The sequence below is a fragment of the Coffea eugenioides genome, chromosome 8 (genome assembly GCF_003713205.1).
Source record: "Coffea eugenioides isolate CCC68of chromosome 8, Ceug_1.0, whole genome shotgun sequence".
In the NCBI taxonomy this organism is placed as follows: Eukaryota; Viridiplantae; Streptophyta; class Magnoliopsida; order Gentianales; family Rubiaceae; genus Coffea; species Coffea eugenioides.
In genome coordinates, this window is record NC_040042.1 from 31,020,564 (window position 1) to 31,042,558 (window position 21,995).

Here is a 21,995-nt window from a genome sequence, read left to right on the forward strand (position 1 = left end):
AGGACAAAAGAAAATTGGCCTATGCAGATTTCAGTGCTTCCAAATTACAACCTGATAATAAAAAAGAAAAAAGATTCAATCTCTTTGTGCTTTAAAGTCACAAAATTGGGTGGCTAAAGTCATGTTTCTTAGCTCTTTGTGGATTTATTGCTGAAAATCAGGCTATAGGTTAATTAGTTGGTAGAGCAGAGTCGGGAAACACAAACGTAGAAACTGATACTACTCGTTTTCTTCATTTTTTTTTTAAAAAATTTTTTAATGGAAGAGCGATGGGATTTGAGAAAGGAAAAAGAGAAGGGGAATTAGAACCCAAGACGGAAAAGAAACTCCGTGCAGAGGAAGTGTTACCTTTTTTCCGCATGCCAAAGTTGATTTCACTCAACAATAGGATCTTTGCCCAGTTCTCTATTTTCATCTATTTAGTCACATCTGACTCAAAATTTTCTAATTATCTGTTTTATCTTAAGAAAGAGATATATTACTTTCACCACTGGGATTCAAAGATCATATTGCCAAACAATGGAACTCCCCTTCAACTTCATTGCCTTCTTTCTTTTCCTTGCCTTTGTCTTATGTTTAATCAAGGAATGGAAGAGATCCAAAGCAGCCCAAAAGTTTCCACCATCTCCTTTAAAGCTACCTGTTATTGGAAACATGCACCATTTGGTCGGTTCCCCACCCCATCACGCTCTAAGAAAATTAGCTAGGCAACATGGAGCTCTGATGCACCTTCAACTCGGTGAAATTTCTTCAATCGTTGTATCATCGCCACATTTGGCTAAAGAGATCATGAAAACTCATGATCTTGCCTTCGCGGATCGGGCAGAATTTCTAACGAGCAAGATCTTAATGTATAACAGCTCAGACATTGCTTGCTGCCCATACGGTGACTACTGGAGACAAATGCGAAAAATTTGCACTCTGGAACTCCTTAGTGCTAAAAATGTCCGATCTTTTGGCTCCATCAGGCAAGATGAGGCTTCGCATCTTGTGGCATCTGTTCAGGCTTTAGCTGCTGCTGGAAAACTAGTTAACATAAGCGAGAAACTGTACTCGTACACGAGTTCTATGGTTTGCAGAGCAGCATTTGGGAAAGTAAGCAAAGACCTTCACCGTGAATTCTTACAGCTAACGAGTGAATCAGCACCCCTTTCAAGTACCTTCGATATTTCTGATCTGTTTCCATCTTTCAAGATTCTTCATCCCCTCCTTTCGGTCAAGAGCCAACTGGTTAAGATCCATCTTAAGATGGATAAACTGCTTGGCAACATAATTGATCAGCACATCGACAACCTAGCCAGAACAAATATGGCCACTGGTGAATCCGGCAATGAAGATCTAATTGATGTTTTACTTCGAGTTAAAGAAAGCGGTGACCTTCAATTTCCAATCGCCAATAATAACATCAAGGCTATTGTAATAGTAAGCACTGATGCAGTAAAATTTCACCTTAATTTCTGCAACGTTTAACTCCCTTGACTCCTTAAACTTGTTTCTTTTGGGATTAATGCAGGACGTGTTTTCAGCCGGAACTGAAACTTCATCCACGACTGTGGAATGGGCTATGTCAGAGATGGTTAGAAATCCAAATGTTATGGCCAAAGCTCAATCTGAAATAAGGACAGCCTTCAAGGGAAAGAAAAAAATTGAAGAAACTGATATTCAAGAATTGAAGTACCTAAAGTTAGTGATCAAAGAAACTCTTAGGTTACATCCTCCAGTCCCTTTGCTAGTTCCTAGAGAATGCAGGGAGGAATGTGAAATTGAGGGATACACCATTCCCGTCAAGACAAGAGTCTTAGTCAATGCCTGGGCAATAGGGAGAGATCCTGAGTATTGGGATGATCCGGAGAGTTTTAAACCAGACAGATTCAAAACCAATCCAGTTGATTTCACAGGAACTCACTTCGAGTATCTACCGTTTGGTGCAGGCAGGAGGATGTGCCCTGGAATTTCATTTGGCTTAGCTAATGTTGACCTTCCTTTAGCTCTTCTGCTTTACCACTTCAACTGGAAACTCCCGAATGGCCTTGATCCCTGTGACTTAGACATGTCAGAGACAGTAGGAATAACAGCATCAAGAAAAGATAGCCTTCGTTTGCTAGCCACATCATATGATCCTTAGCTTCAAAAGCCATATTAAGCTTCTGTGGATTCAACACATGAGCTGCGACTGGGCTCTCATGATTCTGTCACATTTTCGATTTTCGATTTTAATTTGCTATCAATATATTATGGGGCATATGTTCTGTTTATGTTTGAAATACAATTGTTGTTGATAGAAGATGTAATTTCAACCTAAGCCTTGATAAGGCTAAAGCATAGCTGTCTTTGATTACAACACTCGAGTATGTTGGGAATGAAACTGCATTAAACTTTTATCAGAGTTTACGCATACCGGCTAATTTTGGTACTTGAAATCTTAAACTATAGAAGGTAAGTATAGCATTCAAAATCTTAAGGTGCTAAGCAAAAGAGTCAGAAAATGAGAGGAGAAAATGAGAGGAATTTCTCAAATTATCCCTGAAAGAAAATAATTCTAATTGGGATTGGAAAAAACACTCAATTCAGGCATATCCTTTTTTTTTTTTTGCTGGCAAAGAGACTGAGTAAGGAGCTAGCAGGTATATAACTCCGACCTACAACCCAAAGAGGAATTAAGTCTCTTTTTTATGGCATTGAGTCCAAGCTCAGTGGTTCAATTTAGGCATATTGGGAGGAGTTGTGTTACAACTTTGTTGTCAGATTCTCTCGTTTTCGCCTGTCGTCAATGCAAGAATGGTACGTGCTTCACTAGCAATTATTCCCTTACCAACGGTGTCATATTGCAAGAGAAATATTCGTGCAAAACTCCCAAACCAGTAAAACCCCGAAAGGGGATAAATTACTTTTTACTGCCATGTGATTTTGCATTTTATCACACTATCCTCTTATAATTCTGCATTACTTAATTAATCTCCTGTATATATAGTTTTCTGTAAAATGGAAAATAAACAAAAAAGGATCTCAAGTTACGGTGATTGATACAGAATCGCTTTAGAAACGTGTGTGAAGCATGAATAAGGCATAATTATCTGAAAAGGTAATTCTTTTGATTTTTGTAATATCACTTAAGGGCTCGTTTGGGGTTGCAATAATTATTGAAAAGTAATTTATTAATAGAGTTTTTAATAAAAATACTTATTAACTGCTTTAGTACTTTTAAATTTATTATTTGGAGATAAAGTTTAATAAGTACTTATTGTATTGGATAATGTGTAATTTAAAAATTTTTAAAAGTATTTATCTCTTTATTTGGTTCATAATATAGGATAAAATGATTAAATTTGATATTTTATTTTTTAAATCACAAAACTACTCTAAAAGCATCAAATTTAAGTTTTTGCTATAAGTATTTTAAAATCAAAGTTTTACTCCTAATTTTATGGAATGATATTCACCAAACAATTTAAAAGTACTTTTTGTACCTAAAAGAGCTTTTTTACTAAAAGCACCTCAACTCTAAATGGAGCCTAAAGCAAAGAAAGAATATAAAAGTTCACTTTAACTATTACAATCCATTCTATTACTATGAGGGACACAGACTCCCCTAGTGTCCTCATCAAAAGCAAAAGAAAGTACATGAGAACATGCATAAAAAATTACAAAGTTCAGGATTAATGAACTGCCCAATTTTCCAGAAGGTCAGCACACCTGTTTGCTTCGCGATAGACATGTCTGAGTTTAACCTGCAGAAGCGTGAAACCAGGCATCTGTAGTCCATAATAATAGGATGTAAAAGATGATCAGTGTTGATAGTAGAATTTAGCAAAGAAATAATGCCAACACAGTCTACTTCAACTTCTAAGGCAGGGATTTTGAGAGAGATAGCCAGATGAATTCCTTCTCCGATGCCCCAGACAACAACCTTGATCCGGGATCATATTACGTGTCATAAGTCATGACAGGGATCTCCGTTCTAGCAGAAAGATGCTTGATCTGGGATCAAAGATTATTTGAATTTTTCTTTTGTATTTTTTTGCCTTACTGCTACAATTTTTTAGTGATGATACTGTAACACATCCTAAACTAGCAAAGCTGTTATTGTTTTTTTTTTACGGCAAAGATAATATCTTTATAACTTAATCTATCCTCATTTAAAAAAAAGAGAGTCTAAAGAAACTGTGTATAAGAAAGAAACTAGTTGATCGAAGGAGTCCAAGGAGGGAGGACTAAGTCCCTCTTTGGTAACCACCGAAAGCTCTGTGGTTAACTAGTAAAGCTGTTACGTATCACTAGATTTAGTCAAAACTTTGATCAAGACAACAACCTTTATTTAGTTGAAAGGTAAACAGAAAATGGGGGAGAGAGGGATAGTAAAGCTCTTACGTATCACTAGATTTAGTCAAATTTGGACATGGTTAGGACACGGGTCAGTCTACTTTGATCAAGACAACAACCTTTTATTTAGTTGAAAGGTAAACGGAAAATGGGGAAGAGAGAGAGAGAGAGGGAGAATTTCAAGTAAACCAAATCATCTTTTTTTTTGCCTCTAATAAGAAAAAAGATAAATGAGTTTGGCTTCTATCACTATTTGGAATCTGAAAAATACCTCCAAAACTATAGGTTGCTTATAGAATTTTTACAGATGATTAATTAACATACCTCTCACATCAGTCATAAAATTAGAACATATGATTTATTAACACTACTCTCACATCAGTAACAAAATTTGAGTACATGACCTTCTGTGATAAAGTAATCCGTGTACCAAACTAACCTATGTTGGTAACCAAATCAACTTATGAGCTATCACCTTAGATGCCATTGCACTAGTATCACTTAATTTTCAAGTCAATCACTATCAATGGAGTGTTAAGAATTTCAAATCAACCAAATCACCTTATTGTCTGTTCTATCTCATAAATAAACAAATTAAAACGGCATCTTTCTACTGAAAATTGACATGTTAGACGCCCTACTCAGCATCAACAAAGTAGGGAGGAGTTAGGAAAAAGTTTCTTTCACGAGTTGCGTCTGGGGCAACCTTCTTTGAGCTGCAATATGTTCTTTTGTGGAAAACAAAAGTTAATGGAGAATCATCATAGTAACAAGTCAAAGTCAATTGTGCAGTAATCACAGACAAAAAGTGCAAAGGAGGAGCTAGTTACAACTGCGTCAGCTATTACGGTAAAATAATATGGAGGGTGAGCTCGTACAATTTCGATGTAACCATAATTTTTACACAAATTTACTTGTATAAGTTACAACTCAAATTTTACATGAAAGTTGTATCAATTTATACCCGATATTGTAAAATTACTGCAATTCTATTGCGATTCTATTTAGAAATAAAAGTTTTAATTTTAGTTGCAAAAATGATCCTTGCAGCCCTAAATTGATTGAATAGAAAGCTGAGCATTTTTCTTGGCACAAAGTAAAAGAAGTACAAAGATTACGCCTATGGACATACAAAAATTATACGTATAGTACGATGCTATATGATTACAATAATAAATTAATTATCTAACAACAAAAGGATTAATGATGCAATGGTACCCGTGATTGGCAAAAGAAAATTTTCTCGATGGATGATTTGAAAACTTTCCATTCTCGCGTGAAAGTAGATTTTGTAATGCCAAGTTTATTGTTTAATCTTCTATACAATAGTTAACAATTAAATAGTTAAACTAGAAATAAGGTTAACATAGTTATTTTCAAATTTAACGGGAGAACATCGACATGACACTGAAACTTCATCGGTCAAAGTGAAATTCATCATGCTTAGATTTTGCTTGGAGGGATCATTTAGACCAAATTTATAAGTTGAGGGATGAAATAGGTCATTAGTAAAAAACAAAGTGACTGTAGAAGTTATTTACCTTTTGTAAATTCCTACTCCAACAACAACCAAAAGAGTAAAGATAAATGGGAGTACTCTCTGTTTTTTTTTTTTCATCCTTAAGCTTAAACCTAGAAAATTAGGACATACGATTATGATTGAAACCATGCTAAGCACGCATGCCTATTGTATCGAATTTGCCTATGAATAAAAGCAGCGTATGTTTTGTCATACAACTTACCATATAAGAAATAGGGTTAATTACAGTGTGCCCCCTGAACTTTAAATATGTATGCATTGCAGCCTTTATTGACTAGTCAAACATTAATAATGAATGCTCCATCCAAAATTTTAACAAAATGACATTAATGCCCTTACAAAATAGTTCTAGAATAATGCTATCCTTTTAATCAGAATATGACATATTTTATTAGGAAAAACACAAAGTCATGTGATTTAAAAAATTGAAAAATTGTGTTGTGGAGAAAAAAGAATTTAAAATTCTTAAAACACCTGCACAAGTTTTCCATCGCTTATCTTTCTTCCTTTAAATTGCAAATGAATTAGTTTTGATAATTTTCATTTACTTTGTAGCTGTCACAAGATTCTCACGAGCCAATAACATGCTATTTAGTAATTTTATATCACATTCATACCCTTGCTTTGTATTTTGTTTGCATTCTAAATTTTAAAAAAATTAAAAATTCTCTAATACATTTTTATTTTTAATCATGTTTTTATCTCATGTAAAACACATTAAAAAGTGCTACAATAAAAAATATAAGCAAATAATTTTCATTCCAAATGCACCAATTAATTTTATTTCATTTAAAATAAGTATTGCTATCGGCATTGAGATAAATACATTGAGTTAGTTATACTTCTTTTTTGTGAATTATCTAATTCATTTTAAGGCTAAAAGATAGAAATGCATTGTGTAATTATGTTTAGATGCATTTAACAACTATTAGAGAAATATGTATTTATTATGTTACAATTATTATGTGTGTTTAAGAATTAGCCAAGGCTATTTTGATCATGAAAGTATAACTTCATCTTAGTCCTGTCAAAAGGTTGACCATAAGGGGTAAAGTGTATATATTTGGAGTTTTGAGGGGCAAAGTGTTACAAAAACTCAAGTTCAAGGGGGCAAAGTGTGAAATATGACGGCTGGATTTTCTGTGGACGAGTGGATGGCGCTTAGTCTACTGGTCAAATTGTGGTCTCAAGTTCAAATCTAAAGTTTATGTTAATAACTAATATTGTCGTATTAAGACTTTGAATTTTTTTTACTGTATATAAAAAACTTACTCATCAAGAAATCGACATATGGGATTGGGCTTTAACATTAATTAACTTGGTATTTAATCGGGCTACTTGTAGTTCAAAGTTTGCTCATCTGCGTGTTTGTTCATGTATTGTATTTCTCGCGTTCCATTATTAACACAATGTTTCCAGTTTATAAAATGTCCCAAAATTTCTATTAGGTTTTCCATTTTACCAGTTGTAAAAGGTTCAAGTCTGGGTGTTTTTTAAAAGAACCTTCACTGTAGTACCTTTATTGCCAAATGTGTTCGTGAAATAAAAATATGATTGAAAACAAAAATGTGGTCTGAAATTTTTAGAAGTATGTTTCTCAAAAATACCGCTAAAACACAAAATCATAGATATAGAAGTTAAATGTGAGGGCCATGTTGTAAGTTCATTCATAGATAGCTTGCAATAATTACATACTCTTCTTAAAGAAGATAAATTCTCCAAAAAAAAAATAAAACAAGTAAAATTATTTGTTGCAGGGAGAGGGAGCAAATGACAGCACCTTAAACAGCTTTATTTGACTCGACAAGCAACGGAAAGAAGCAAATATTGGACCCGTCATTGGAGCTGTAAGCTGACGACAGACACATTTGACTCAACTGAAATCGTGATGGCATAGGGCTAATTGAGTTTCTCAACTATTAGAAGATTCTTTTCTAAGAATTAGGTAAAGATTCAATTTTCTGCGATTCTATTGCTAGTCTAGTTTGTAAATTGACTTTCTCAGATTAAGTGTAGACCAAATAAAGATAATCAGATTCCAGTCCTAATTGGGATCTCGAGGTTTTCAATTTTATACTTAAGATTTATGCAACAGAGCCAACCCAAATTGGTAAAAGGCCATAAAAAAAAAGGGCCGTTAAAGTCTAGTTGGTAATCCAACAATCTTTCTTGACTTAGTCTTCCAAAGCCACAAGAAAATGAAGCAATCAGTTTAACTTGCAAGAAAGGGCACAAATTATTTTGTACGAGTAAATTTGGACACAAAAAAAAGGGTAAATTTGTACACAATATCAAAATTAGGTGCTTTTACATCTCATATTTTTAGATTAATGTGAACACAGATACAGACATCTTCATCAGTTCTTGTTGTATATTTGACTTTTATACGTTTACGATGGATAAGATCTTAACCGGTTTGATTTCCTCTAAGTAACGGCTTGGCTTGGATGGTGATTTTTCTTTTAAGAATTTATAAAAATTGCAAAGTCCTTCAAGTAATCACGTTTAGTGATTAAAAGGTAATGTACGACTCCATTTAGGATACGGAAGGAAGGTACGGAGATGGTGCTGCTAGAACCGAGGTGCGCAGCCCCAAACCAAAAGCCCTATTCTACCACGTGCTGGATTGAACTTTTATTCCAAAATGGAGAGCACAAGGTTGATGGAAATAAAGAAAAAGAGAAAGAGAAAGCGAAAGAAAAGGGGAGGAAAACAGTAATAATTAGATAGTTCCATAGATTGACTAGTATACTACAATGACTCAGGATGCCTACATAGATATCACGTACTAAAAAATTAAAATACAAAGGATTAATTATATTTACCTCCTTCAGTTTGACAAAACTACAAATTAAACCTTGAGGTTTAACTATACTACTGTCACCCTTTGTCACTAATCAATTCAATTGGATATGCACACTGAAAGGTGGAAATATTTGTTCTTTTATGAAGAAGAGAAGGCCAGAGAAAATGCTAAATAGCTTTGGGCACGAAAATTATTATGCATACTAGACTGGCAATTGAATCGTAGAAGCACCTAAGGAGACTGTGGTTTAATAGCTAAGGTTTAGGTTCGTTTCGAAAATTAAAAGTTCAAGATTCAAATATCCTTTCCCTTTTCACTACTTCTTAATAAATACCATCTTTTCTAAGCTAAAAAGGAACTTTTTCTTAAATTAAAAGGAGCAATCATGTTATTTGTAGTCACACGCACATCTTTTGCTCTGACTATTTAATTGTCCTTTTTGATGCATTGTCAAGTTTTAGCTTGATCAAACTCTGCTACTGATATGAAGGTTTTATTGACGAACGATCTGTAAAAATTCTTATAAGTGACCTATAGTTCCAGAAGCATGCTCTGACTTGTAGCGAGAACTGGAATCAAACTCATCTAAACTTTTATCTGAAAACAAAATTTGTTTGAATCCTAAGGGTGCGTGAGTCTTCATTCAATGTTTTACGTGGTCAAGTTTGTCCCAATGTTCAAGCATTCAATTTCACTGATAATTGATTTCAACAAGTACGACAATCAAGAACTAAATCTTTGATAAATTTATGTTTCCTAAATGATTGGTGTTCTTGTCCATTTTATGATTGTGATGAACTAGAAAGTGTTTTTATCAAATGGTGTTGCACTAATTCTTACAATCTAATTAATAAAACCGTTATTGTTTTCTATCAAAAATAAAAAAGAAAAAACTTGAAAGTGTTTTTATCATACAAGGCAAGTTGCGTGGGAAATTCTGACCTGGGCATATCACATATGAATCGACTCCTCATCGTCCCTGTTTTAATTGTTGGCAAGAAGGATGCATAATTTTCTGATGTACATGGAAAGCTCGCCATTTCAATACACGTGACACTTTGACTAACAAAAATAAATCATGATTCAACCAATATAAAGTACAATTACTAGAGCTCCTCAACATGAATCAAGAGCTTAAATATTACTGGAGTACTTCTCCTATTTACTTTCTCCCTGGCTAATTTTGTTTCACTCTTTAGCTGTTCCCTTTGTAACAAATTTATCAAATAAATTTGTAGCAAAAAATGTGGACTCTAGCCTCTCTCCAGTGGACTTCTTCTTCTTCACTTGCTCGCAACCCGACTCTTCATGCCTTTTCAAGATTTGATTCAGTTGGAACCCGTAAGTTGGTCTCCAATCCCCTCTCTATTTTTAGTCTTTTCTTTTAGCATGATGTAGTTGCTCTTGATTTAGTTGCTGTTTTCATTTGCAAATTTTTTCATAAAGAATGTATTAATTTGAGGCAAACTGTCCATCGGTCAATTAGGTGGATGGTTGGTATTTTTGAAGCGCGTCCTCCCTTACAGTTGGGCCCTATGCTTTATGCGTCGTTGAAGCGCCCATTTTTGCCTCAAAGTTTCTTATTTCAAAATCAGACGCTATCATCACAAATGATTAGCATTCACAAGGGAAGTGATGTTTGCGCTTCCCTCTTGCACCCTTTGAAAACATGTTATTTGAGTGCAAGAGGCTAAAATGGGAGTACGAATATCAATTCCTTATTTACAAATATAAGTTACAATTTGACTTGGCCACAATTTTACCAAGCCAACTATTTTTTTCTTTAAATAACGAAAGAATAAGACTTGTTTTCATTAAAGTAAATATTTCAAGCAGTGTGAGTTATGGTATAATATTCACAATATTTCCTTCTTTGACTTTTGGTCAAGTTTGTGCAATTATTTTCTTTCTTTTTCTTTTTTTTTTGGTATTTGTAGAATAATAATTGGAATAAGTATTGATTCTATCATAAAAAGTGAAAGATAGAGAGTTGTACTTTAAGATTTGAATACTTTAGATATACTTAAGGAATGCTTTGATGGATGATTTTTTTTTTATACCAGTTTGACAGATATTTCATGTGATAGCGAGTATGTTGTATCTATTGATTATTATTCTATTTCTCTATGATATTTTAGTATTACATCATACATATTTTTATTTATAAATATTAAAAAATCAAAATAACCGGATTAACTGCCCCACGCTCTTGGGATTTTGTCCCCACCTAGATATATATATATATCGATGTGCCGCCTTTTAAAACACTGCATAGTAGTATCACAGCGAAAGTGGGACAGGCAGTGATCCCAAAAAGTTTGGGACTATCAATTGAAGGGAAATTAACAATTCAAAGAATTTTATTTTTTCTTTCATTTAAGGAAATGGGAGTAGATCTAAACCAAAACAGACATACTAGAGTTGGAATGAAAAGAATATTCAAAATTTTGTTGAGTACTATTATTTGGATATATACATTCCTTCCATCAACTCCATTATGGAAATTTTAATATTCGAATTTTATGTCTGATAGTTAGGGTGGAAGGATTAAATAAAAAAAAAAACTCCACCATGGAAATTTTCTAAAAGGAAGACTGTAATGTCAAACATTCTAATTCTCTGCTATAGCTCCTTCAAGGGTTCCTTCGACTATTAAAAAGATTTTAATTTCTCTTATTTTATTCACGAGGGAACAAATTTGAGCAATCATTTCCCAAGGCTCGCAAATAAACTTGAAATGATGAGTGGCCTTTTCGTCCACTGCATGTTGAGTTCGGTATCAGTTTCATTGACATGATACCTGGTTTAAGTTTATTAACATCCATCCATATTTATTAACATCCATCCTGGACATAACCTCAATTATGAAGTCAAATCATATTAAATCTTGTATGTAACTTATCTTTCATGCTTATGGCTTGTTTATTATTAAATTATTGAATATTTGATGTTTCAATAGTCATTTGTTCTGCGTTTGGATCTAACACTAAAAACCCTTAACTGGCCGATTTCTAACTCCTCAGCTGCAGGTGTTATGCTAGGAGCTCGGGCTTTTAATCCAAAAGAGTTGCTCAAGAATTACCATGTAATTTGCAAACCTCTACGCGTTGCTCAAATCCCAGGTTTGCTTGTGAAACTCAACAAAATATCCCGATATCTTGTAGTTCTGAACATATCACATGATCTGCAAGGAGCCCGTAGATAGGTTCTACTTGAATATTTTCCTCAAACATATGGCAAAAGATTTTGGAAAACTAAACTGCCTTTTGGTCAATATTGTGTACTAATCTGTGTAAATTACACCGTAGTCAAGCAAACACATGAAGATGATGGCATCAGAGGCAATGATCACGAGGTAGGATAATTAATAATTTAGTCTTATTTCGTTGGAGCAACAAATTTACACCTATCGACATTAAACATATAATCTCCATTGCTAAATTTCTTTAATTTCTATGCATGATACAGGATTCCATCTCTTATATCAAGCGATTGTTAAGAACCATGGATGATGGACGGATTACCATCTCAGCATACGACACAGCATGGATTGCACTTATTGAAGATGTTAATGGAAGTGATAATCCTCAATTTCCATCAAGCCTCCAATGGATTATAGACAACCAACTTCCGGATGGCTCATGGGGTGAAGCCCATTTTTGTCCATATGATAGGTTACTCAACACACTGGCTTGTGTAATTGCTTTGAAATCATGGACGACTCATGAGGACAAGATTGCTGAAGGTACGCACCAAAGAGTTAGCATTGGAACCTGAGAAAAACCTTAGCTAAAACTGAATTCTCGAAAAATATTATAACTTATACTCGTTGTTTTAGTGCATACATTGCGGGATAAAATCGTGATTAAACAATTGTAAATATCCTTGTTCCTTTTGAAGGTGCATGCGTTTAAACTCTAACATTTTATGCCATTACATTGTACGACTTAGGAATTGCAATCATCAAGACACTATTGGATATGTGTAAGCTCCAAAATGTGGAGAGCATGATTTGTGGGTTTGAAGTTATATTTCCTGCCCTTCTCGAGCGAGCCCGAAATTTGGGCATTGAAATTCCCTCAGATACGCCATTCGTGAAAGAAATATGTGCAGCAAGAGATCTCAAGCTTGAAAGGTGCAGTAATCGCTCCAAAAAAAGTTTAGTTTGCGCAAGTAGGAGAAGCTATAACCTGTGACCCTAATGGAAAAAAAATAAAAGAAAAAATTGTAGTTTTGGTTCTAATGTATGGTCTACGTGCTAAATTGGTCCCTAGTATTTTGTCTAAATCAAATTTGGTCCCTAAACTTTACGATTTAGACACATTTAGGACAACTAATGAAAGAACGAGTAATGGTTAACATCGGATTTCATTGGTCAACAACTTTTAATTTGCACTTTTGGTTCCTAATATTTTGATTTTGAATTATTATATTCTCCTAAATTTTAAATAGTGACATTAAGTCTTTTAAAATTAAATAATTGCAAATTAGAATGAAATTGTGTTAAGTGGATAATAAGAATTCTAATTAAATCCAAATTTCTTCTTTTTTTACTTTTTATTTTATTTGATTATACCATTAATATCTCATCTACTTATTCTCTTTTACATGGTTAGTCTCAAGTTTAATACAATTATTGCTACATAGCCTCTTGTATATGTTGTGCATGTTAGTTTCAAATTCTTGTAGTTAATCATTGTGGTTATAAAAATTAGTGAAGGTAAATACCAATTTGAAGCAAGAATGGCAACGGAGGTAGGTGCCTGCGAGAGTTATGGGGTGAGGTAGGTTCGGGGCAGGGAAGGGGGGATTTTTCTCCCCCCATTTTAAATATGGTGGGGGATAGGTGAGGATACCCTTGCCCTATCCCCTGTTAAAGTTTAAAAAATCAATATATATATAATAATAATAATAATTTGTATGATAAAAATGATTATTTGGTTACTTTTAGTTTACTTCAATTTCTTTTATATATTGTAAGTTCTTTTAAACAAATATGATGATTATAAGTTTAGATTTGTTATCAAAAGTAGATAAATAAATTTAAAAAGATCAAAGTAATTTTAACTTTGATTTTACATTGAATATTTAGCTAAGAATCTAAAAAAATGATTTACAATGTTGTTATTGGTGTTATATATATAAAAAATAATGCCAAAATAAAAATAAAAAAATATAATTACACAACCACAAGGGCACATGTAGGGATATGGGGTGGGGTGGGGGACGGGTCACCCGCCCTATTACCATTTCTAATTTGAACTGCTTTTACGATTTTTTGGAAAAGAATATTGTTTTCTTTTTTTTGTGGGTTTCCTACCAATTAAAATATAACATTCTATTACTATAGTTTTAAAACATTTATTTTCATATCCATGTACTTGATAATCATTTAATGATTCAAATAATTATTGAAACCCAAATTGATTTTAAACTCGATTGATTACCTATTGAAATGCAATTAAATAAAAAAGAATTTGTCTAATGAGTTTCCAATTAAGATGTAGTTCAATTGTTAAAATTTTGGAAAGATAAAGTTAAATAGTAAAAGTTTATAAATGCAAGATGAGGCAATAGTTGTTAGTGTGTGCATTCACATGGTAGGTCATATAAGATATTTGTGGCATGAATAAATTAAATAAAAATAAAATAAAGAAAAAATAAATTTATTTAGATTATTATTACCTATTTAATATAATTTCATTCTAATTTGCATCTCATTTCATCTTAAAACCCTTAATATTATTATTTAAACTTTAAGAGAATGTAATGATTCAAATCAAATTACAAGGGACCAAAACACAAATTGAAAGTTGTTGACTAACAGTAATTTGACGTTGACCATTAGTCATTTTTGAATTTCCATTAGTTATCCTGAATATGCCCAAAATCAAAAACTTTAGGGACCAAATTTTCTTTACACAAGCCATTAGGACCGATGTAGCACACGGGTCAAATATTAAGGACCAAAACTACAATTCTTTCAAACAACAATCAATATATTCATTTAAACATTCAATATTGAAATTACACACTAACTGCTATTGTTATATATCATGAATTTATAGGATACCGAAAGATTTGATGCATGCACTTCCAACTTCCCTACTTTATAGCTTGGAAGGATTTTCAGATTTAAACTGGGACAAGGTGCTGAAGCTAAAATGTCATAACGGGTCATTCTTGACATCTCCAGCCTCCACTGCTTTTGCATTCATAGAGACCAAAGATGAGCAGTGTCTCAATTTTATTACGGAAGTCACTCAAAATTTCAATGGAGGAGGTACACCATTTTTCTCTTTTTCTAATTTGAATATCTAAGAGGTATAATATAAAGAGACAACTAATTGATTTTACATTTTTCTTTCTTTATTTTAATTTTAATACTTGAAAATTTTGCGCTTCAGCACCGCCATGTTATCCAGTAGACCTATATGCCCGACTATTTGCAGTGGATCGGCTGAAACGACTAGGAATTTCTCGTTATTTCATGTCAGAGATCGATGAATGCTTAAATCACGTTTATAGGTGAATGAATCAAATTAAGATTTCACAGTATTTATCTCTATTCATTTCCAAGGAAATGTTTTATCATAATTGTTTTTCATTTCTTTAAATGCTTTCTCATAATTGTTTTCCGAAAGCAATATTTTCTTGTGTTGCAATACCTATGTACTTAATTTGGAATCCCCTATATGAACATTTCAGATGTTGGACTGAAGATGGAATTTTCAGTGGGAGGGGCACAAATTTTAGCGATATTGATGACACATCCATGGGTTTCAGACTCCTTAGACTACATGGATATGACATGAGCCCTGGTGAGTTAAAATCCAAGGACAACAGCAAAATCTATTTTTTTTTCCTTTATTTTTTTGGAGCAAGTCTGAAATCCACAACTGGCATTATTAAAAATTAGTGGTTGTTTCACAGAGGTGTTCAAGAACTTCAAAAAGGATGACAAGTTTTCTTGTTATCCTGGTCAAATGATAGAGGCAGCAACCCCAATATTCAACTTTTATAGGGCTTCTCAGGTTCTTTTTCCAGGAGAAAAGATTCTTGGAGAGGCTAGAGAGTTTGCCTACAACTTTTTACAAAATTGGCTTGCTTGCGGTAATTATCTAGATAAATGGATAATTGCCAAAGATATTCCGAGCGAGGTAATAAATGTATCTCTAAATAGTTAAAAAAAAGTATTTGGCATTTATTTATTTGGTTATTTTAATAACAAAAAAAAAAAGAAAAATGGTCTATGAAATCATAGGTAAGATATGCATTGGAAGTGCCATGGTATGCCAGCTTACCTCGCATTGAGACTAGGTTCTATGTGGAACAATATGGTGGTGCAGATGATGTATGGATCGCTAAAACACTATACAGGTGCCTTTCCTTAAACGTCATCTTAATTTGTTATATTTTTTTTCTCTTGATTTTTCATTTTGTTGGTTAATAGTGAAAAGTTATCGCTATCTTCGCAATTAGTGAATCTAAGTCTCAAAAAAACGAAGGAAAAAAAAAAGCAAAGGATGTGGAGGTTTAAAAAAAGCATTTAAGTATTTATCTAACATTAATTAGGACTGCCTTTATTTTTGAAAGAAAAAAAATCTTAAGGTTTTGCGAATTTATTACGAGTTATCTTCTACAATCCGAATTATTGATGTCTTGGATAACATCTTATTGTGACTTGTCAAAGATTTATAGAGCTTGAAATGAAACTAACACGAGCTTTCCTACAACTGTTTAGGATGCCTGAAATCAGCAATAATGTATATCTTGAACTGGCAAAAGGAGATTACAACAAATGCCAGCTTCAGCACCTCAATCAATGGACTGATATTCAACAGTATATGCCCTAAAAAAATATTCAGCCTTCCATTTAAGTCTTTTTTTTGTTGGTTTCATTTTTGTTTTATAATTACTCTTAACTCACTGCCCTTTTCCCATTATTAGGTGGTACAAGAAATGCAATCTTGTCGATCATGGGATAAGCATACAATTCCTTAAGCATGCTTTTTTTGTTGCTATGGCGAGCATATTTGAGCCAGAAAGATCGAAGGAGCGAATAGCATGGACAAAATCGTTAATTTTTTGTGAGATGATCAAATTTTATTTCAATGCCACATCTTTCGACAAAAAGAAAATGTTTTTAATGGGATTTAAAAGCCATACTCGAGGCACAATGACAGGATGCAGGTAATTTAAAGTTTACTTGCTTAATTATTTTTCATTACAACTATTGTATTTAATCTACATTCATTATTGTCAATCAACAACATTTGAGTGAATTTTATATACACTGATAATATATACACTATCACCATTAGGTACATAACACGTATGTAATTTTTGGATTTAAAATTCAAATTCAAATTAGCTGTCATATATTTAATGGCGATAATGTGTACACTGTCAATGTATGCAAGATTAGTCCATAATCTTTTTGCAACTTTTATGATGCTAATAAAATTTGACATGAATATTGTTCCATTGTTGAAAATGATTTGCATGGAATAAAACTCTTCCAACTTTTTGTACAAAATAGAAATTAAAAACTTTATTATTTAGTCCTGTATTCTTTTGAACAGAATTTGTAATTAAATTTTTTTTTTTGGATTTGTTGATTCAAAAAGCATCTGTTCATGATGGAGAGAGGCACACCATAACTAATTGTCGTTTAAATTTCTTTCAGATCTGAGGTAGATCAACGACTTCTAAGCAATTTGCTAGAGTTTCTGCACCAGCTGTCCACAGATACAGCACAAGAGCTAGGGAAAGACATCAGACAACAATTATTTGAAGCTGTGAGTTTACCATCATCTTTTCATGCTTTGCTTTTTCTTTTTTTTATCTCAGTTTTCTTGTAAATCTATTTTACCTAATTTGTACAGTGGGAAAGTTGGTTGATGACAAACACTGAGAAGTTTCAGTGGGGAGAGGAAGCAGAACTCCTTGTGCGCACAATAAATCTTTGTGCTGGTCGTATTACTTCAGATCACACAGCAGCCCAGCTGGAGCATTACCGGTTGTCTAAACTCATCAACAAAATTTGCCACCAACTTCATGAATCAAAGAGCAGAAAGGTTAGTATTGAAATTTAGGCTAGTTCTACATACCCAAAAAAAAGGTTAAAAATACATAAAAGCCACTGTGGTTAAATGAATATACAAGAAAGTTCTCTATTGTTTTAAATCATAAAATTTGACGTCTTGTAGTTTGAACTAAACTGAAAAGGCAACGCAAATGTTAAAATTAATGTGGGTAGATGAAAAGCCTCATGTGGTTAAGTCAACTTATAGGAAAATCCCTTGTGATTTCAAAAAATATAATATTCACAACTTTGACACATAAAACAGTTGTTCTAGTTTGGTTAATATCTGTAACTCCATGATCACAAATAAAAAAACCCATAATCATCCGTTGCACAAGTAAAGTACAATAATCATTTTGATGGTTTTTTCGATCTTGACAATTTTACTTTCGCTTTTTGTGAATACTTACAAATCTTATACAAGTATTGTGAGGCCTAGTTCTGCTCCCCACTCAAGAGTTTAAGAAAGATATAAGCAACTATTTTGCAAAATTTTTCTTCACATTGTACAAAGAAAAAATATTGAAATTCTTACTTTAAATTCTTAAAAAAAGACCTTCTAAGATAATATTATAATAGAAAAAAGTCAAATTTAAAACTTTTACCATGCCGTAAAAGTAGTGTGCATAAGATAGGTGGTTGATTTCTCTCAAGAAGCATTACTCCGTTTTCAATATATTTCCTAAAAGTTTCATATCAAATCCAGTTTGTATGTTTTGAAATTATACGAGGCTTTTCTATAGGTTGGGTTAATCACGTGGAGCTTTCTTGTACGAGGTAGAATAGGTATATCAACTATAAATTAGTTATAAAAATTGTTTTTAGGTAACACTAGTTGCAAATAAGCACTTGTACCTCAAACACGTTAGTTTTGATAATTTTCGTCATCTTTTCAATTTATCTCAAACCATAAGATATCAGATTGTATGTTTTCAAATCACGAGGGGGTTTTCTGTAGTGGCTTTTTTTATTTTTTAACCCAAAAAAAAGTGTAAGATGATTTTATCTAGAGGTATCAAAATGGATGATTCGAGTGGATTTAGGTGTGTCATAATTAGGTAGTAAGTATAATTGAATCGACCCAATTATACTTATTTAATAAATAGATCAACTAATTTATACTTACTTATTAAATGGATACAGGCATACTCAATTATCCATTTATGACTCTTTTAAAATTCTACTTTTTTTGCCTGGTGTTTGACATTACACCCACCAAAAATTGAGTTTAAATGTGCAATTATTTTTATATAGGTACAAATGGGTGATATGAATCAACTCACTACACACCAATTAAATAGTTTAATTGAGTTACCCATTTATACCATTCAATATTTATTATATATCCAAATCCACTTATTAATAGACAAGTTTGAATGAGTCAATACAATTGAATGGTGATTAAAACCTCTAGTTTTATCTTACTAAATTAGCCATGCAGTAATGGGTCCACGAACTATATAAACGAGCCATGTAACCATGTAGCCTAAGCTACTCATCCATGTACATATTCCTCAGGTATTTTCTCAAATTTAGGGAAATGACCTTACGAAATACTCCTCCTGCCTCTGGCACTAGCCACACATACATTGACCATTATTCGTTAGTTTTTTTTTACCCTCTTTTGGCTCGGTAGAAAAATGTTTTAAGAGAAGGGTTGGTTTGCCTATTCTAAAGTCAAGGCAAGTCACACGTCTCATCGAGGGTTTACACTTTGATTCTCTTACGCATTGGCTACCAATGAGGAACTACTGACACCAAATTTTGGACCTAGGCTTCTTTTCAGCAAAGTGTTCAAGTGTTGCCAACTGAGCCAACCCTTATTGGCTTAAACACTTGACTATGAAATCAAAGAGAAAGTGCTTATAATATTCATACATGAGCATAGAATATTCCTATGTCTGCAAGTGGGTTCTATTTCCCCAGTCCACTGACAGGTTATTAAATCCCATCTGTCCCTATTAGAAAAAAGAAAAATGCATCATCATAATAAATGGCTACGAAATGTTGGTCCCTAAATTTGGATTAATTTCCCAACGTCATTTTGTTTACTCTTTTCTTTTGTGTGTTTTGACTTGGTCAGGCAATTGATGCTGAAAATAGCAACGGTAGCTTCAAAAGACTAGAGGTAGAAGAAGATATGCAAGCACTTGTTCAATTAGTACTTCAAAACTCGGCAATAGGCAATCCGTCTGATATCAAGCAAACATTTCTGGCTGTGGCAAAGACTTTCTTTTACAAAACGTATTGTGATAAGGATACTATTGATTTCCATATTTCTAAAGTACTCCATGAACCAATAGTATAAAATTAAACAGCCGTAAGTTAAAATTTTTCTCCTTTTGGCGGGACTGGTCCAATTGTACGTTTTTTTTTTTTTTTTTGTGCTTTCATAATTAAGAATTTGAGTGTAGATGTTGATTTATCTAGTTTAGACCCTCTAAATGAGGACATTGTGAGGAATTTAACTTGTTTAGAGGTATCTAGTACTTCATGGGTGAGTAGGAGTCATAATAAAGATCCTCCAGACTTTATTGTGTCATTTCTAATGGCGGATTTGTTAGACAGGTAATAAAATTTCAATTTTTTTATCCAAAAAAAAAGAGAAAGAAATGGCTTTTCTAAGTTGATTGGTTCTCTTCTTACACCTTTATTTTTAAGGTAACATTAATTTGACGAATGCACATTTAGTACGTTTCCTTTTTTGTTGGGCAGTTCTAACAATAGGTCAGGCTTTACTACCTCTCTTTCTATTGGTGTTGTACTTCACAAATTGCTAGAATTTCATACCAAAGAGTCGCAGCTTTTTAAAATGAGATGCAGTGCTTTGATTTTATGTCGTGTTTGGTAAAATGTTTGAAAATGAGTAAACGAAAATTTTCCTGATAATATGAAGAAAAAGGTGACAGGTCATATTCAACTTTAGCTTTCACACTTATAAGCTTTTGAAGTTAGGTATTACTCTTTTCATCCCACTAAAAGTGTCACACACTCTATTTTGGGATATCCTATATTTGTCATCTCATTAAAGTTAAAATTACTTTTGATCTCTGTTTTCTATGTTACCCCATCTCTATTTCATATTAAATTCATATTTAAAATTTAAATTTTCATGAATAAATTTGAAAACAAATCCACTAAATTTGAATGATTTACAATTGACTGAGGATTTGTTTGGGATTTGCTCGACCAGACTGATCACTTTCGTGGCTTTTGGCACTCGGGCGAGAGAATTTAATCACCAACCATTTTGTTTTGTAACGGTTTTTTTTTTTAGTTTTTTCCCTTATTATTTATTCTCCTTTTTAGTTTTGGACCTGGTAAAGAAATGCAGTCGTTTTTGTGTCCCTCTTTGGTGGAGGGCGATGTGGCCTCCTCTGGGCCTGTTGTTGAGGCCCAAGACACAATTGTTCGGGGAGGGTCGAACTTTCAACCCAGGGGGGCTCGATTCCCAGATTATGAAAGGGTATCTTTTGTAGTTTGGATGACAAGCAAGATTGCTCATTGTCTACACTCTTGCAGGAGTGAGTTTAGCTCCCTGAAGGAAATGATCAATCATGAATCAAGTAATTCCAGTAATTCTTGAGCATATTCTTCTTCCCCCAGACATGAGCTAAACGAAAACATGGACAGTGAAAACCTTTCACGGAATATGTTCAAGGAACATGCTCCGTTGTCAAATCGGTACAGGACAGGACTACGTAAAAGATGTTTGTCATTTTCATTTTCATCCACTAAAATGAGACAAAGAGTTAATTACCTCTCTTTTTTATGGTGAACTATTAAACTATTAAGATGTTTGTCAGTGACATAATATTTTTCTATCTGATTTCTAATCTTTTTTCCAAAGCCAGAAGACTTTTTTGATAGATTACTAAAGTTACTCCACAGGAAACCACAAAAGCCGGCAACTCTTGTGGTTCCTGAGGACCCTAATAAACCACCCCAAACCCCCCCCAAACTCTCGATGTGGGATACACTTCTGCACTCAAGCAAACCCAGCAGGGAGCCCTGCTACTAAGACCTAAAGAGATATCTGATTTCTAATCGATATGGGCAATTGGCATCATTTGGATTATCTTTCAATTAATAAAGCAAGAGGAAGCTTTTGGTATCAATCAATCAATCCGATGACTTTTATCTTGTTGAAAACAACGATGAAGAAGGACTTCTTACTAGCACAAACTAAATTTACACTTAATTTACCATGTAAACACACACTCATATTTATTATCTACGTA

At 33.3% G+C, this 21,995-nt stretch overlaps 2 protein-coding genes across 3 annotated transcripts; both read left to right on the top strand.

Moving 5' to 3' along the window:
• Positions 1–436: 436 nt before the first annotated feature.
• Positions 437–2,338, top strand: LOC113781288 (premnaspirodiene oxygenase-like). 2 transcript variants are annotated; one of them, XM_027327199.1, is made up of 3 exons: positions 437–1,095; positions 1,195–1,422; positions 1,514–2,338. In XM_027327199.1, exons 1-3 carry the CDS (start codon positions 520–522, stop codon positions 2,123–2,125), a joined length of 1,416 nt encoding a protein of 471 aa, XP_027183000.1. In that variant the 5' UTR covers positions 437–519; the 3' UTR covers positions 2,126–2,338. The 2 variants fall into 2 exon arrangements, with proteins under 2 accessions (XP_027183000.1, XP_027182999.1); XM_027327198.1 differs by having other exon boundaries at positions 437–1,422.
• A 7,572-nt stretch (positions 2,339–9,910) lies between these two features.
• On the top strand, positions 9,911–21,340 carry LOC113780521 (copal-8-ol diphosphate hydratase, chloroplastic-like). Its single transcript, XM_027326317.1, has 16 exons — positions 9,911–10,007; positions 11,975–12,021; positions 12,135–12,411; positions 12,618–12,801; positions 14,735–14,949; positions 15,074–15,194; positions 15,375–15,487; positions 15,600–15,826; positions 15,931–16,046; positions 16,411–16,509; positions 16,617–16,859; positions 17,356–17,467; positions 17,555–17,746; positions 19,838–20,038; positions 20,156–20,322; positions 21,064–21,340. The coding sequence occupies exons 1-16, from the start codon at positions 9,911–9,913 to the stop codon at positions 21,338–21,340; spliced, it is 2,688 nt and encodes an 895-aa protein (XP_027182118.1).
• The last annotated feature ends 655 nt before the right edge of the window (positions 21,341–21,995 follow it).

What these genes read in the sequence shown, in the direction of transcription:
- LOC113780521 (XM_027326317.1), top strand. Translation starts at nt 9,911, where the DNA reads ATGTGGACTCTAGCCTCTCTCCAGTGGACTTCTTCTTCTTCACTTGCT. An exon ending in TCAAAATTTCAATGGAGGAG is followed by an intron (nt 14,950 to 15,073) that starts GTACACCATTTT and finishes TTTGCGCTTCAG; the next exon opens with CACCGCCATGTTATCCAGTA. An exon ending in TGCTTAAATCACGTTTATAG is followed by an intron (nt 15,195 to 15,374) that starts GTGAATGAATCA and finishes TGAACATTTCAG; the next exon opens with ATGTTGGACTGAAGATGGAA.
- LOC113781288 (XM_027327198.1), top strand. Translation starts at nt 520, where the DNA reads ATGGAACTCCCCTTCAACTTCATTGCCTTCTTTCTTTTCCTTGCCTTT. An exon ending in ACATCAAGGCTATTGTAATA is followed by an intron (nt 1,423 to 1,513) that starts GTAAGCACTGAT and finishes GGATTAATGCAG; the next exon opens with GACGTGTTTTCAGCCGGAAC.